We start from the raw sequence: 16543 nt of genomic DNA, 5'->3' as shown, positions 1-16543 counted from the left end.
AATTTAACAGTAAACCTATCCATTTATCGATTATTTATGCAACCCAACATCAAAAATAGATTTTTACTTGAAAAATTTAACTTAACATTCGATAGATATATACATATAAATCGAGTGTCTGCATCCATCTCACACCATGTTATGCCATTCTCTGAAAGCAGTTTCAGTGCCCGGACAAATCTTGTTCTTGTACACCTAAGCGCCATTGGTAAACCCCAACCGCGCGTTCGGATCACAAGACAGATTTATTCACTACTGGACAAATTACAACTTCGAAAAATATTTGAGACTTCTCACAGCTTCTAACTATGCAATACACCCCATTAAGCACGGCGGGTGAGTTTCACCATGACCCGCATAATTTTCAAGTTATATATGTAACACGCTCAGTTCTTACATATTTAATCACAAGGGAACCACTTAATAAAATTCTTACACAAATTTTCGCTAAAATGGCTCTATACCGCAAACGCAACCAAATTCACACCGTTCACTACTGTACGACATCTAGCTAGCTAGCAAGCCACAAAATGAAAAGCAACTTAACGAACGAGAAATCGAAGCACGAGCAGATGCAGTTAAATTTGCTGCCATGACTCTCGTCTGCCTACCTGTGTGCCTTAATTTTGCCATCTTTGACGAGTTACAAAATGGCACGTTGGTTACAAATATTTTTATCACAAATTTCACCAAATTTACTTTTTAATCCACTTTAGCTATCCCCAAAAACTTTGCAACTTCAATAATAAACGCTGCAACTCCCTGAACACACCACATCGACCAAAAAAGCAACACTGTACAAAAATTGCCGTAGCGGACCAGAAAATATTCCAAACGCCTTGAAGTTCCGCACGAAAATGTCGAATTTAACGAACAACCTTCGCGTTCGTTCGATTTTTCTGCGCCATCAAATCCAAATCTGCTCGCAAACGCTATATGCGCGAAAGAGACAAACATAAAGCCGAAAATACAACTGATCGAAATTCAATGTTTCGTCAAGTACAAATCCAAAATGGCCGACCCGCTGAATTTCTAGACTCGGAAGAAAAACGCCAGGCGTGATTTCAATTATTTCTATACTACCAATCCCATTTTCCAAACTATACAGATAATATTGTAATTTTTTTTTCTGAATATAACTCAATATTTCTCTACCTTAATTTCTATCGATTATTCGCTCTTTTCACCGAATAAATTAAAACTAGTATAGTCACCTCACCATCAAAAAGCGAAGCGGGAGCAACGCGGCGTTGCGCTGCAACAGAATAAAACCGACGCCAAATTAAATATACTGCTTTTCCCACGCACAGAACACGTTCTTCGCTCAATCGCTGCTTTCTGAATACTGAACGGCAGAGCCGCACAAGCGAAGTAGCAGAGTTCTAGCATTGACGTTGACGAACGCTGAGGGATGCCAAGACTCAACTCAAAACTTCTGCTACACGTTTATATACATATGCATGTATGTACACACAAACATCTTTATATATACATATACATAGATATGTATGGATGCATGAATGTAGATATGTACTTTATGTATTCGTATACGCTAGCTGTACTTTTTGTAGAACAAGCAGCTAGGGGAGCATTTTAGTAAAAGCACCCTATATCTGCACCTTCATTTCACCATTAACAGCTAAAATTCTTCATTTGACCAAATAGCTATGTGTGTACATACAAAATAGATTCACATAGAGGGCCTTAAAATAAAAGTGTTAAGCTTCAAGAAAATGTAATCACTCATTACAAAGTTTTTATGTAATAAACTGAATTTTTATACCGGCTTTTTATTTCACAAAAATTGCCGGCTTGTTTTAATGTACATAGATATGTATGTATGTACACCTATGGCCAAAATAATAGAAACATGACATTTTCACTATTTTTTTTTTGCTTAATGTTCATTATTTTTTATAAGAGTAAATCTCATTACAATAAAAAATTTACATAAATCCTAATTGTGGACTTTGTAAGGAAATTAGAAAAGTTCACAGAAGTTCAAACTTTGTCAAACTCTTTAATCCGAATTTTTATAAATAATTTTTGGTATACAGTTTTGGAGTCCATTAAATTTTAGTAGTTGCTAAAAATGCGTGACAGCCTCTACAAAATAAATATCAAAAATCAATTTCAAACTTGCACTTTATACACTAAAATTTAATGGGCTATAAAACTGGATTCATTAATTAATTTTAAAAATTCCGATTTGATGAAACTTCGGCCAATTTTTCAAATTTCCGAACAAAGTTTACAATTTTGATTTGTATATACGGCCCTTGTTATATAAGGTGCTATACTTTTATAATAAAATTTAATGAACATTAAACAAAGAAGAGAAAAATAGCCAAAATTTATCAAAATGACCTGTTTCTATTATTTTGGCCATAGGTGTACATATGCCCAAATTTATATATGTCCACTTACGCATATATGTATGTATGAATGTATGTATGTATATTTTACATTATGTTTACCAACCCAATTTGCCAAACGACTTCGTAACGACGTTTCCGACTCGGTCTGGTGAAATATTTCTTCGCCCGCGGCGTTCGCCAACGACTCATCAACGAACTCGCCGTCGGATGAAAAGCACACTTCGCCGGCGAGGCGCAAAAACGATATACTAGCGAACTGCAAAACGATGCTCAAAATCTTTAACAAAATCCATACAAATGCAATTTCAATTGTGTGCAATATTAAAAAAAAAAAAAAAAAAAAAATCGTCAAGCGCTCCTAAAAATTTCAAACTTTCCAATCTGAATTAAAATAAAAATATAAAGCAGTTTTATAACTGATTAAATTTTAGTGTAATAGAGTAAAAATTTTGTATGGAAAGATTTGACGTAGTTTCGAGTTCACCCAAACGACTTTACCTTACCGATGTCGTAACGACTTCGATTCGATGAGGGAAACGAAGTCGGAACGACGTTGCGTTTTGTATGGAAAAACGACTTCCGTTTCGAGTACAACCACACACACTTCACCAAACCGACGTCGTAACGACTTCGATTCGATGAGGGAAAACGACGTCGGAAGGACGTTGCTGTTTATATTGAAAAAAAAAACGACTTCGTTTCGACGTCGTTTCGAGTTCACACAAACGGCGTAACGACGTCGAATCGAACTCGTTCTCCCTCTGTCGCAAATTGGGTATAAACACACATGCTAGTGGTGTTAAATTCGATCTTTTACTCGAATACTTAAGGTGCACCAATGAAATAAGGACTGAAGGCACGTTAATGAAGTTAATGTTATGAGAGTAAGAGAAAACATACGAATTCCCCGCTGTATTTCTACACAAACATATTTGTAATTAAAGCCAATCACTAGTGTTTTCATTATTTTTATACCTTATACTCGTATGTATGCATTTTTGTCAACGTTAAGCTAATATTTGTGTAGTGGCCCAGATCCCTTAGACCGACATAGGCCGGATCACACATCAGACATCATACCATAAATTTTATGGGATTAAATGTACTCAATTTTACTATATTATTCGTTCATTCAGTAACGATTAACCACTATTTACGATCTCTAGTAGTACGGCGAAGCACATATGTGTCGTTTCCAACGTCGTTGCCAAGCTACTATGCAACAAAAGAAAGTAAACAATAATTAAATGCAATACCAAAGTTAAAAAATCATCAGAACCACTTTCAGATCTTTTAAAAGAGCCCAACAATTTTCTAAAGTATTCCATAAGTCTAGTAGCAATGCGTGGAGTACTTAAATGGGTTCAGAAAATTGAATTTCCAAACACCAAAGAAGACCAAGTCAGGTGCGTAAAAATCAGTAAAGTACCAACCGACTTAACGATCCTTACAATGAAAATATCCTCTTCGGCGTTTATGTTTTACACCTTTTTTAGTGTGCATTCCTTATGCTATCACCCTGAGGGAAAGCAACTAGTGGTGGCGGCCGGTGATCGGGTGCTTATATATGACCCAGATGGAACTTTACTAAATACTCTTAAGGCTCACAAAGATGTAGTTAATTGTGTGGCCTATGCTCGCGATGGCAAAAAGTTTGCAAGTGGTGCTGTAGACAAAACAGTTATCGTGTGGACACCTCAGTTGGAGGGATTGCTAAAATATTCGTAATTCTTTTCTGCAATCTTCACAACCCAGCATGTATGTACATATAAAGCTGCCTATAATTTCAGACATAACGACTCAGTGCAATGTATGTCCTTCAATCCGGTTTCACATCAATTGGCTTCTTGTTCACACAGTGACTTTGCTTTCTGGTCTGCTGACCAGAAAGCCGTGCAAAAGTACAAAATTTCCACACGAGTCAATTCATGTACCTGGACCAATGATGGCCAGTACTTGATACTTGGATTAGCCAATGGCAGTATTTCCATTAGAAGCAAAGTAAGTTTAGATTCATAAAAATAAACATATGCAGATATACATGTTATGGTACATAATCTATATACTACATACATATGTACATATTATGTACGTTTGTATGTATATACATACCTACTTACCAATTGCTTAGCTTGGTGAGGAAAAAGGCCGTTTCGATCGTCCAGGTGGTTCAAGCAGCAACGTCTTTAGCCTACAGTGCTGTCCAATGACTAGTACTGATGTAATTGGAGTAGCTGATTGGGGCCAAACACTTTCATTTCATACATTAAGCGGTCAGATGATTGGCAAAGAGCGAGCGCTGGGTTTTGATCCGCTATGCTTAACCTTTTTCCCCAATGGAGAATATTGCGTAGTGAGTGGATGTTCGGACTCATTACACTTTTTTACAAAGGAAGGCGTACGTTTGGGCACACTTGGCGAAGGTTTTAAATCCTGGATTTGGTCGGTTGCTATTCATCCCAACAGTCAATCTTATACGATTGGCTGTCAGAATGGCACACTCGCTTGCTTTAACATCGTTTCAAGTACGGTTCATGCGCTGTATCGTGAACGCTATGCATTTCGTGAAAATATGTGCGATGTCATAATACAACATTTAATTTCTGGCCAGAAAGTGCGCATAAAATGCCGCGATTTAGTGCAAAAAATTGCTATCTATAGAAATCGATTAGCAGTGCAACTACCTGAGCGTGTGGTTCTGTACGAATTAAGTTCTGGTGAAGAACAGCCGATGCATTACAAAGTAAAAGAAAAGATTCAGAAGAAATTCGATTGCAGTCTATTGGTAGTATGTGCACGTCACATAGTCCTATGCCAGGAGAAACGTCTGCAGAGCTTGGACTTTAACGGCATATTACAACGAGACTGGATAATGGACTCTTTCATACGCTATATTAAGGTGAATGAACTGCAAGAAAAAGGAAACAAACAAAAATTTAACGCAATTTGAAAAGCAAAAACTCGTATAACATATTGATAAATTTATTATTTTAGGTGACGGGTGGCCCATCAGGCCGAGAAGGTCTTCTTGTTGGCCTAAAGAGCGGGCAGGTATTTATGTCTTGATAGCTAATCAATATTAGTTAACTGAATCGAAAATTCTCAGGTTTTTCGTATATTTTTGGACAACTCACTTCCACTTTTAATTACCAGTGTCGTATCAGCAGTACGCTGTCTAGATATCAATGCGAACCGCACTAAGATTGCTGTAGTGGATGATACTGGACGCCTAGTTGTTCGAGATATTGTTAGTGACACTCTACTTTATCAGGTTTGTACAAATGATGCACATCAAATCACTTTGAAATATTTAAAACGAATTTAAAGGACACTGGCGTGAACTCTGTAACCTGGGATACACACCTGGACTCAATGCTTTGCTACACGCACACTGTAGGTGGACTCAGCATTCGCGTTGGCAGTCTGCCCCCACGCGGCCCCCAGAATATGTTAGGCGTAGTAGTGGGTCTATGTGGGGCCACGGCTTTTTGTCTGCGTGGCAACGTTATGCATAATATACCACTAGCACTTGGCGCAACCATGTGGCAATTCGTTGAAGCGGGACTCTTCGAGTAAAATTAATTATGCAACGTTTTCTTTATTCCGCTTTTTTACCTCTTTAAAACTACTTACAGAGAGGCCTACCAAGTTGCCTGCTTAGGTGTGACCACAACCGATTGGGAAGGCCTTGCACAATCTGCTCTGGAAGCTTTGCATCTACATATAGCGCGTGATGCATACGTAAAGGTGCGCAATCTCTCTTGGCTGCAGTTAATCGATGAATTAACTGATAAACAGAAACGTGGAGAAGTGTCAAAAGAGGTGCTACAAGGGGAGAGCTGTGCATATGCTGGAAAATACAAGGAGGCTGCACGTCTTTATCAAAAGTGCAATCAGCCCATGCGTGCATTGGAAATGTATACTGATTTGCGCATGTTCGATCTCGCACAAGAATTCATCAAAGATGGCTCGGATGAAGCGAAACGTGATTTAGTGAAAAAAAGGGCAGAATGGGCATACTCCGTCAAGGAGCCACGAGCAGCCGCAGAATTATTATTATCAGCTGGGGAGCATCAACGAGCTATAGACATTGTAGCGGAACAGGGTTGGGCAGATATGTAAGCTATGCAATGCAGCTAAAAACGTAATTTAATTTAATAAACTTCTTTTATTAATTTAAAGTTTATATGACATTGGACGCCGATTAAGTTTGAGTGAGAAAATCTCACTGGAATCGGTTGCATTCAATTTAAAGCGGTTGAAAGCTTTACCATTAGCAGCTGAAATCTTTAAGAAGCTCGGCGATGAAGCACAAGTGATACAATTACACGTTGAAGCACGCGATTGGGCCGAAGCTTTCAGACTTGCAGAAAATATGCCAGAAATGTTGCCCACTGTCAATTACCAGCATGCCCAATGGCTTGCTGAATCCGACCAATTTATTGAGGCACACGAAGGTTCGCTTCAGCATTCCTTTATGCTATACATACATACATATCGCACACCGTCTTCAAAAGAATCATAACAAAAAATTTGGCATTTTTGAGATTATGCGCTAGAAATGTACGCAGAGCTTTTATTTACGTTTCAGCAAAAGCTGGAGCAAATTTTTGTTATAATTTGTTAAAAAAAACCCTAAGGTAAAGCCGCCCTAAGGTAGTTTTTCGCATTTTCTGACAAACGTATTATTTTGAGTTGTGACTCTTTTGAAGACGGTGTGCGATATCTACATAGTTATATATTTTTTAAACTTTGTTTTATTATTAAATGTAGCTTACTTGAAAGCGGGGCGCATGAAAGACGCAAATCGTTTGCTGAAGCAGCTCAGCACATCGGCCATTGTAGAGGAGCGTTTCCTAGATGCCAGTTACTTCTATTGGCTACTTTCAAAACAATATTTAGACATTTACTACAAGAAAGAGTAAATATAGAGTAACTTTGGTGTCCTGTTATTATTTACATTTGAAAATTTTACTTTTTGTAGTGAGCAAAATCCTGTTGACCACCATTATAAAGAGTATCAAAGCCACTTACGAATTGCTAAAGTATATTATGCTTACAGTGTAATATTTAACTATATGAAAGAACCATTTACGACATATTCACCAGTTAGTCTATTTAACGTAAGCCGTTTCATATTGAACGAAGTCGAGTACAAAGGAACACCAAAGGGGGTGAGCTTATTGTGAGTAAAAGAATTTCTGCCTTAAATCACAAATCGAGAATCATACTTACTTTTTATATCTATGGTAATTTTTTTTTAGCGCGGTTTTGTTCACACTAGCTAAACAGGCTAAACTACTGCAGGCTAATAAATTATGCTTGGTTGTGAATAAGCGTTTGCAATCACTAAAACCGCCCCCCCGGTGTCCAGGAACAAATTGATGTGAGTTTCAATTCTCTACGATTGTTTATATTATTGAAGCTCATTGGTGGTTTTTATAGATAAATTACCTGAATAGTAAGGCATGCAAGAGTGGATTTAATGATCCCGAAGAGCTGTTGCCGCTCTGTTACAAATGCTCAAATTATAGCCAACATTTGAATGGCAACATTTGCCCAACCTGTAAACAAGATTATATATTTTCATTCATCTCTTTTGGTAATCACATCAAATATAAAACTGACAATAATGAATTTTATACTAAAATAACGTTTAACTTTCATATGTATACTTTAGAAATTTTGCCTTTAGTACAATTTTACCCTGAAGTAGATATTACTGATGCAGAGGCAGAACGATTGCTACTCGCGCCGCCGAAACCTGCCGAGGAGGGTGATCCTTTTAATGAGGTAACTAAGTACATAACATCTACTAGTTTGCTGGAAGAACGGCATAGCTCAAAAATTAAAAATGGGGTAAAAAGTTTGTTTTGAATCCAGTATCTTCCTTGAACAAAAATAAAAACCAAAATACTATAGAAGGTACAATGGTAAAAATTATACCAGCGGACAAACCCCCCGGGCAAACATTTAATTGGTCACTTTACTTTGGTCAAATAGTTGTCGTTTAGCTAAAATTGTGAAGGAAAAGAAATGAGATTATGCGGATCTTTCAGAAAACGAGCGATATATGTATATGTACATACATAGTACAATGTCAAGTTTACATTCTCATTAAATTATTTCATTGAAAGGATGTTGCCAGCGCCTTACCCCTAAGCCTTGATCGGAATGCATTGCGAGCAATTGACCCAGGACACATTTTAATTGTCAAGCGACGTGAAAACAATTTAAAAAATATATATTACCGCAACATTTTACCGGATCTACAAGTTACTTTTTGTCCGGAATGTTTGTTGGTGAGTTTTCAAGACCGTCGCGGCGTTGCTTACTAATTATTTACCGAACATTTCCTTTTAGGTATTTTATTCTGAAGACTTTGAACTGCAAGTACTACAGAAAGGTCATTGTCCCTTTTGCCGTACATCGTCGGAAAAACTATTTGATGAATATCTGTAATTGTAAAATAGGATGCGATACAAAGTTCCGTTTTTTATGGAGATAATTCATAAACAAGCAACATTATAAATCAAGCTCGTTAGCAAGATTCCTTCCTTAAGGCCATAAATATAAAAAATAGACAAACCGGATATTAGCAATGTCTTGCAAAAACAAGTGGAAAGAAAAGAAAAATCGTGTCGAGTCTAGAATACCAACTGTTTAGGTATAAGAAAACTCGATAATTGTCGTTCGATAGAACGTTTTTATACTGATCTTAATCGTTTTTAACTTTTTGGGCGGAAGTCCGAGACAATTGTGAAATCAAAAGGTCAAATGAGATCAAGTATCTCGAAAACTCACAGGCCGTTCAAATCTAAACATGAAGTAAAAATCCCATTTTTTGTACAAAAAGAGAGTTTTCTTATAAGACACTTATAATAGTGGGCAAACAAAATTCAATTTCCTCTCATTTGATATACTATTTGTCTATGCCAGGGGCCCTATTTTTCCGTAATAAGTACATATCCTCCGTCCGACAAGAGACTTGCAACTAATGCAACTAATGAAGCATTTATGTAGATCATTAGTTTTTGATGGACCATTTTTGCAATAGAATACTTTTAGTACAAAATTGATTTTCTTCTCTCGTTTTCTAAATTTGTAGTAACAGATTTAGGACAGTTTTCAACAAATATTACTAAACGAGATTACTTAAATGTAGGTAAGTATTATTTTAAGCCACTCAAAGTGCACTTAGGCCTTGTGTTGTTATAAAAATAAGTTAAGGCTCAAAATTTCATATACCGCTATGAATATCAAATAATTATACAACTATATACTAGCTTTTAAGCTTTCATGCATTTCTTAGTCGCTTTATGTACAATAGCACCAAAAATAATTTATTTAATAAATTGCAAAATACACAAAAAATCTACTAACCATTTTATTATGTATGCATTATGACCAAGTCTCCTCTTGATATCTCCGTCCTTTGATCATTTTATCCAGATATTCCTCATTCCCGTCCAATACCTCTATGAAAGCCTCATGCACTGCTTTGGGCATACTATTCGACGAACCAGCCACCATTATAACGGCAGATTTTTTCAAAATTAATTCACTAATTAGCTCTTTCTGCTGTTTTATTAAATGTTGAACATATATTTTATGGTCCTGATCACGTGAAAATGCTACAAATATTCTACAAGTCTTCTCCGCGTGCCAACGTGTAAAATCTTCAGCAAAGTGATAGTCCTTCGCTTTATTTCGACAACCAAAGAATACAATTAATTCGCCGATTTTGCCGCCATTTTTTTCTTGTTCCTTCTTGTACTGTATTACACTCCGAAAAGGTGCGATACCGGTACCTGGCCCTACCATCACAATTGGCGCTGCCAGCTCGCTAGGCAAAGACATTGTTCCACGTTTTATTACCCCATATACTTTACTTCCAATGGTCAGCGACTTCAACCAATTAGAACAAAGCCCAAGACGAGGCTTAGACATTTTGGTTTTATACTCAACTACTGCCACCAGAAGATCTAGTGAACGAGTTGTAGGCATTGAAGCAATGGAAAAACTTCGCGGTTGTATTATGGTAAATAATTCAAATAAAATGGGAAGGTTTAGTTTCGAGGTGCTATGCCGGAAGTCCTGCAAAACCTCGAGAATGGTGCGCCGCGGACGATTCACATAGTTTATTAAGTCATCTAATCCCTCTAATGAGGCGAATTCTTCTAGTTTCTCTTTCTCTAATTCATCTTCGCAATTCAATGATAGAAGTTCAAAAGCACGTTGCCTTGGACAGGCGTTCAAATCCCATATATACTTTGCTAGCATGCCAACAGTCACTGGTTTTGCGTAAGCCAATGGCACAGGCATATCATCATATACCGTGTCAAGTTTTACTACGGTACTTTCATTAAAACCTAAATTATGTTCTTTAACTAGTTCGAAAAACTGCAGAACTTGCTCGTCTGCATTGCTGGGACGTAAATCTAAGATATCACCGGCATTCCAACGAATAATAGATGGAAAGACAAATCTCAAAAATCGTACATCTTGAAAGTGATCTGCGGCAGTAGTTCGTCGATTTTCCCCCAAAGTAAAACATACAGCCTCATTCTTTAGTGGCCATTGCAGATGAGAAATTTCTGCTAAAGGCGTTGTCGGATGGGAGTATGTTACATTCCATTTAAAAATTGCCTTTGCTTCTCCATTTTTTTGTCGTTGGAAAGGTATAGACTTCCTCAATTCATTCCATAATTCTGCTATCCACGGCAAAGCCGTCGCACTAGGTCCATGGTCATGCTGGTCATCACACAATCCTAAAGGCAGTACGGGACTTGCACCCAATTGTAGTAGACGTTTGTTCAGCTTTTTAGCAGCAAAATTAAACTTAGCATAGCTAGAATCCCCTAATCCCAAACAGGCAAACCGCAACCGTTGCAACGAGTCTGATGGTAAGCTACGACGCAATAAAAATTTCCACGTTTTCTGCATATTATCTGGTTCATCCCCATTACCTGTGGTGGCTACGACAAAAATAGCCAATTGTTCCTCGATTAAGTGCTGCACTGGATACTCATCCATCGGTAGAACTGGTCCATTAAAGCCCCACGTTTTTGCTTCCCGCCAAATCTGTTCAGCCACATTTTGAGCAGTACCTGTTTGACTTCCGTACAATATAACCAAGCGCATTTTCAGAACTAAAAATTTGATCTTCTAGATGATTTCTTTTCGGCAATTTTATTAAATCGAGCACATGGAGTAGAGCAAGGTGCATTTAACAAGGTGGCGTTGTTGCGACAGCTGAGTTTTTCGGCGTGGAGAGCATTACGTCAAAATGATGTGTTTGTTGTAACTTATACCAATGACAGTATGGATATCTGCGTATAATTTGTTAGTGTAATTTTTTACTTATATACGGCTAACACCCCGTGTGAAATACACCATGGAGTAGAGCTGGAAAACTATCGATGGTTTTTGACTATCGAAAACATCGAAGGTTTTGTAACTTTGAATGCCCAATCAACATTTGGTTTGGTTAATAATTCGAAAATGATTGGACAATCAAACCGTTTCGAGTCTCACCTTCGATAATTAATAGATTAGTATTCGATTCGAGAACTAGGCCATTTTCCAGCAAAACGGAACTTTCCTTATCCATTTTATTTTTCCTTCGTTATGAATTCAAAGTCCAACCCATTATCGAATTGAAATTTTAATGAGAGGGAGTGATTGTCCTATATTTCCCTTGGAAAATGAGTTGGATTGCACTTCCTCTCTTGTTAGGGTGGTTTTAATTTTTGTCGAACCCGTCTCGAATGTATTTCCAATACACTATGAACCACAGTACATTTAAGAAAACTCCATTCAGTGCTATAATTCCGATTTGAGTTTTCCAGTTTATAAAACACAAGCGTTAATTATGTACTTAACTATTGATATTATTCTCCATGAAGCATGAATATCAGCATACATTAAAGATGAATATTATACTTAACCTACATTTTGTTTATAAATAACACATAATTATGTATATTTTATCCACGAAAAGAACTTTTTCTAATCATAAGGCGAAATTCCCCACAGTAAGAGTTGTCGTGCGCGCAAAACGAAAAGGCCGCACACAGCCCAAAAGTACTCCTCGGGGCCCAAATGGTGAAAAACTGCGAAAAGGTTTATTACTGTATATACCAAGGTGTATTAAACAAGGTGGTGTTGGGGCGACAGCTGAGTTTTTCGCCGTGGAGGCCATTACGTCAAAATGATGTGTTTGTTGTAACTCATACCACCGACAGTATGGACATCAGCGTATAATTTGTTAGTGTAATTTTTTACTTATATACGGCCAACACCACCTTGTTAAATACGCCTTGGTATATAATGTGCTATGAACCTTGCAAAACTAATGCTTGAAACACAATACCCGGCGAACGGCGAAGTTCGCCGAGTTTGGCGATGCCATCGTTCCCCGTTCGCCCTGCTATTCCGACTACTTTAACAGAATTAGAGCGGTGGCGAAAACAGCTGATACCATTTCGTCGCACTTATAAGTTAGGTGACCATATTTTGAAAAACGAAACCATATTTAGAAATGATGAAATGATAACAAATATAAATATAAGGCAAGGGGGAATTATTATAAACTATTTAATTTTAAGCCAGATTTAACGAATCGATCACTGTATTTTACAACCATTAAAAATAATTCGTGTTACATGCTGTTTTCTTTTAAATTTTTGAAAGTAAAAAAAAAAAACATACGACCACCTTTGGCATGTACTGCGGCCATCGCCCAGCAGAGCGATAGAAATAAATCTATCGACACGAAACGCCGCCGAGCGCACTTCGCATTTCGCTTTGGTTGTGTTCAATTTCATATGCTGGCGGGTGTGCTAATTTTGACAGCGGTAATTTCGCTTTGGTGAGTTCGCCGTTGGCCGGCATTGTGTTTCCACGGTAAGGTTGGTTTTGAGTTCGTTCTCAGTTCGATATGCATATTGGATATTGAATCAAAGAACGTAGATAACAAGAAGGGACAACTCGTTATAATTGTGGTGTAAGTGCAGGGGCGTGCCTTCTCTTTTCTTCGAATCAAAAAACGCACTAGGGCAAAAGAGAAGGCACGCCCCTGTTGCGCACTTTCGGTACAATTATAACGAGTAGTCCCTTCTTGTTATCTACGTTCTTTAACTATGTTCCCATTGGCGTAATTTAGAGGTCAATCTTAATTTACGCATAAATTAAGTACAAACTAAGTAATTTCGCCTTGTAAAGTCTCTCAGTAAATTAAGATGAAAGTACGTAGTTTATCTTAAACCAAGAACCAAGTCACGAACAATTCAGTGTCGGCTCTAATTTTATCGATAATAATCGAAAAAAGTATTGTCCCACAACTTATATGTCATTGTGTTTGGACATTTTTGTTTTTAATAATCGCGCGTGGTAGTTTGTAAAATATTTCCAGAAGCTTTCTCTTTTGATCACTCATCTAAAATCTAAAAAATTACCACAAACAACTCAGAATATAAAAAAATACGCAATTACTCACATTCGCGATCTCTTTTCGTTAAATAAACACAGGGTTGCTTCAAAGCTGTCAAGAAAAATAAAGAAACGCGTGTATGAACGCACTTAATTTAGTGAGGTATTTTAAACGAAACTAAATATTTTATGTTGGTAATGTGAACATAGTTTTTGATTGAAGGTCATTTTCGAACGTTCGCCAAAACGTTTATAGGATAGCTTACACTCATACATACATACAAATGCTTCTTGAAGCCAAAAATCATTGATAAACTTTTGTTCGTTAACAAAAATACCGACATATTTTAGCAATTCTAATCTACTATGGATAGTGTCGACATTTTCGATAGTACCGGTACTATCGATGGTTGTTGTTGTAGCAGCATCAAGTTCCACAAAGAGTTTTTGAGGAGTGTTGCTGGAGTGACAGTCCTTAACCAAATATAAATATGGGCCGTTCCGGTCACGTAGACCCGACTGTCGTGGGAACGTTACGTTGGTCGAGGCCATCGATAGTTTTCCAGCTCTAACCGGCCGTCTTCACGTGCTGGAAAATCTCGCTTGCGTGACGACGCATGCGAGAAACCGCACGTGTAGACCGCAAAAAGTACGAAGCATGCTTTTTCTCGCATACCGAGCGGTATGCGAGCTCTCGCATGCAAAGAACGTAAATCTATAAGAAGAGACAACACGTTATAATTGTAACGAGTGGGAACATCAGGAGCGTGCTTTCTCTTTTGCCCAAATACGTTTTGTGATTGGATGAAAAGAGAAGGCACGCTCTTGATGTTGACACTCGCTACAATTTTAAAGTGTTGTCTCCTCTTATAGATTTACGCTCTTTGTCGCTTGCTTTCAACTGTCATTTTTCTTGTTTGACAGCTATGTTCTCATTTCGCAGAATTCTTCAGAGTAGCAACATCGTTCATTTTGTAGGCAAATACAAATTGAGAGGCAGCCATTTTTCATTTGAAAATAGAATACATCTCTTTATGCAGATTTTCTAATTTTCTCAAACTTTTAAGAGCCGGCAAGGCTTGAACCTTCTTGTTTGGCGGCATTTTACAAATGAAAAAGTATGCTGTCAAATGCCCAGTCAACAAAACTCTATCTCGCTTGCGAGAGAAAAAAGCAGAACGCAAGCGAGATTTTCAAGCATGTGAAGACGGCCGGTAACTGGCCGTCTTCCCGTTGTGGAAAATCTCGCATAAAAGGCGACGCATGCGAAATGCTGCAATTGTGGACCGCTAAAAGTACGTAGCATACTTTTTCTCGCATTGCGAGATCTCGTCTGCGTTCAACTATCTTTTTTGTTGTTTGACAAGTATTTTCTCATTTCGCAGAATTCTTCAGAGTAGAAACATCGTTTATTTTGGTGGAAAATACAAATTTGGTCTGAAAAGCTCGAATCTTTTTTGGCGACATTTTACAAATGATAAAGTATGCTGTCAAATGCATAGATGTATTTAACGTTCTCTGGAAATTAGGTGGAAAATCTAAAATAAAAAATCGTCAAAACGTCATTGAGCTAAAAAAAAAAGAGTCAAAATGATGACGATCTCGTCAATTCGGCAATGCTGCATGGAGTTTTTGCTTTTCTTGAGAGCTGCATACTGGCCTTATGCTATGGCAACATTTTTATCAGCTGATCGTTAACCGCTGATTGAAAAAAGTCTATTTACCATTGTGCAATTAAAAATAAATAAATTATGCTGCGACTCGCGGCAAAAACATTTGTAAAACACAGCGTTTCAACAAAATTAATTGCAAATCCATTTGGGAAGCTGCCTACGTCAAACACGTTTTCTTTGGTTCATCGAAAATGGCAATCGAGTCGTGGGACTGGCACCGCTACCATGCGGATTGATAGCAACAAAAAAATAACACCTCTTGGCTGGTTCCTCTTGGTAAGTCGCTTTCTGCAGAGTTTATTAATTTTATAGCAGTTATTGATATTTCCTTAATATCAGCTTGTCCCAGTGTCTACATTTGGTCTAGGGTGCTGGCAAGTGAAACGCAAAGCATGGAAAGAGCAATTAATCAGGAACTTGGAGCTTCAAACCAAAATGTCACCAGTACCACTACCCACAGAGTAATGATGCATATATAATTAAACTAAAATTATTGCCTTTATTACTAAGTTCAATTGTCTTCTTTCAGCTTTAGCGAGGTGTCTGCTATGGAGTATCGGTTGGTCGCTGTGCGTGGAAAATTTATACATAATAAGGAACTTATTATGGGACCTCGTTCATTCATACGCCCGGATGGAAGTGAAACCGCTGGAGGCTTATTTTCACAACGTGATACCGGCAATGGCTATCTTGTGATAACGCCGTTTAAACTGGCAGATAGAGAGTAAGTACCTTGAGCTGCCTCGGAGCCAATAGCAATTCAGTTCTAATGAAGATATCGATCCTTTTAATACTTACAAACCTGTAATGAAACCATGTCATGTTCATTTTGGTGAGAACGATTATACCATTGATGTATTGTGGAACGATTTTCCGTCATCCCTTGTCAAATTTGGTTTGGAGACAAACCGGTTTCGGCATTATGTCATCTTCAGTGTCATTTTTCGTTCTGAATAGTTCGTGTTTCCTTCCGCTTTTATGTATTCATGTTACTATCTGTTTTAGCTGTCATTAGGTCATGCATACCCATCTAAGTGCGGACGCAATACATCATACTCC

The 16543-nt window shown here is 37.7% G+C and overlaps 3 protein-coding genes across 6 annotated transcripts; 2 read left to right on the top strand and 1 right to left on the bottom strand.

Moving 5' to 3' along the window:
* The first annotated feature begins 3571 nt into the window (after positions 1-3571).
* On the top strand, positions 3572-9728 carry LOC118753431 (intraflagellar transport protein 122 homolog). Its single transcript, XM_036488310.1, is given in 17 exon segments — positions 3572-3784; positions 3875-4102; positions 4169-4379; positions 4510-5277; positions 5373-5429; positions 5485-5649; positions 5706-5950; positions 6014-6496; positions 6561-6835; positions 7152-7299; positions 7363-7563; positions 7643-7736; positions 7738-7764; positions 7824-7980; positions 8059-8171; positions 8516-8680; positions 8742-9728. Coding segments are annotated over 17 exon segments (3501 nt in total). The 5' UTR covers positions 3572-3719; the 3' UTR covers positions 8841-9728.
* On the bottom strand, positions 5191-11692 carry LOC118753435 (NADPH-dependent diflavin oxidoreductase 1-like). 4 transcript variants are annotated; one of them, XR_004994806.1, is made up of 4 exons: positions 9762-11692; positions 7833-7942; positions 7157-7287; positions 5191-5286 (listed from the first exon to the last, which is right to left on the bottom strand). XR_004994806.1 is itself a non-coding variant. In XM_036488312.1 (2 exons), the coding sequence occupies exon 1, from the start codon at positions 11520-11522 to the stop codon at positions 9780-9782; it is 1743 nt and encodes a 580-aa protein (XP_036344205.1). In that variant the 5' UTR covers positions 11523-11692; the 3' UTR covers positions 5196-5286; positions 9762-9779. The 4 variants fall into 4 exon arrangements, 1 of the variants encoding a protein (XP_036344205.1); XR_004994805.1 differs by lacking the exon at positions 7157-7287; XR_004994807.1 differs by lacking the exons at positions 5191-5286; positions 7157-7287 and adding an exon at positions 7633-7779.
* A 3577-nt stretch (positions 11693-15269) lies between these two features.
* On the top strand, positions 15270-16227 carry LOC118753436 (SURF1-like protein). Its single transcript, XM_036488313.1, has 3 exons — positions 15270-15760; positions 15824-15945; positions 16014-16227. The coding sequence occupies exons 1-3, from the start codon at positions 15563-15565 to the stop codon at positions 16210-16212; spliced, it is 519 nt and encodes a 172-aa protein (XP_036344206.1). The 5' UTR covers positions 15270-15562; the 3' UTR covers positions 16213-16227.
* The last annotated feature ends 316 nt before the right edge of the window (positions 16228-16543 follow it).

Source organism: Rhagoletis pomonella, unplaced genomic scaffold (genome assembly GCF_013731165.1).
Source record: "Rhagoletis pomonella isolate Grant_MI unplaced genomic scaffold, Rhpom_1.0 Rhpom_scaffold_02457, whole genome shotgun sequence".
Taxonomy (NCBI): domain Eukaryota; kingdom Metazoa; phylum Arthropoda; class Insecta; order Diptera; family Tephritidae; genus Rhagoletis; species Rhagoletis pomonella.
Note: the sequence above shows the minus strand (reverse complement) of the source record. Positions and strands in the feature narration are given on the sequence as shown.

What these genes read in the sequence shown, in the direction of transcription:
- LOC118753435 (XM_036488312.1), bottom strand. Translation starts at nt 11,522, where the DNA reads ATGCGCTTGGTTATATTGTACGGAAGTCAAACAGGTACTGCTCAAAAT.
- LOC118753436 (XM_036488313.1), top strand. Translation starts at nt 15,563, where the DNA reads ATGCTGCGACTCGCGGCAAAAACATTTGTAAAACACAGCGTTTCAACA. An exon ending in CTCTTGGCTGGTTCCTCTTG is followed by an intron (nt 15,761 to 15,823) that starts GTAAGTCGCTTT and finishes CCTTAATATCAG; the next exon opens with CTTGTCCCAGTGTCTACATT. An exon ending in CCAGTACCACTACCCACAGA is followed by an intron (nt 15,946 to 16,013) that starts GTAATGATGCAT and finishes GTCTTCTTTCAG; the next exon opens with CTTTAGCGAGGTGTCTGCTA.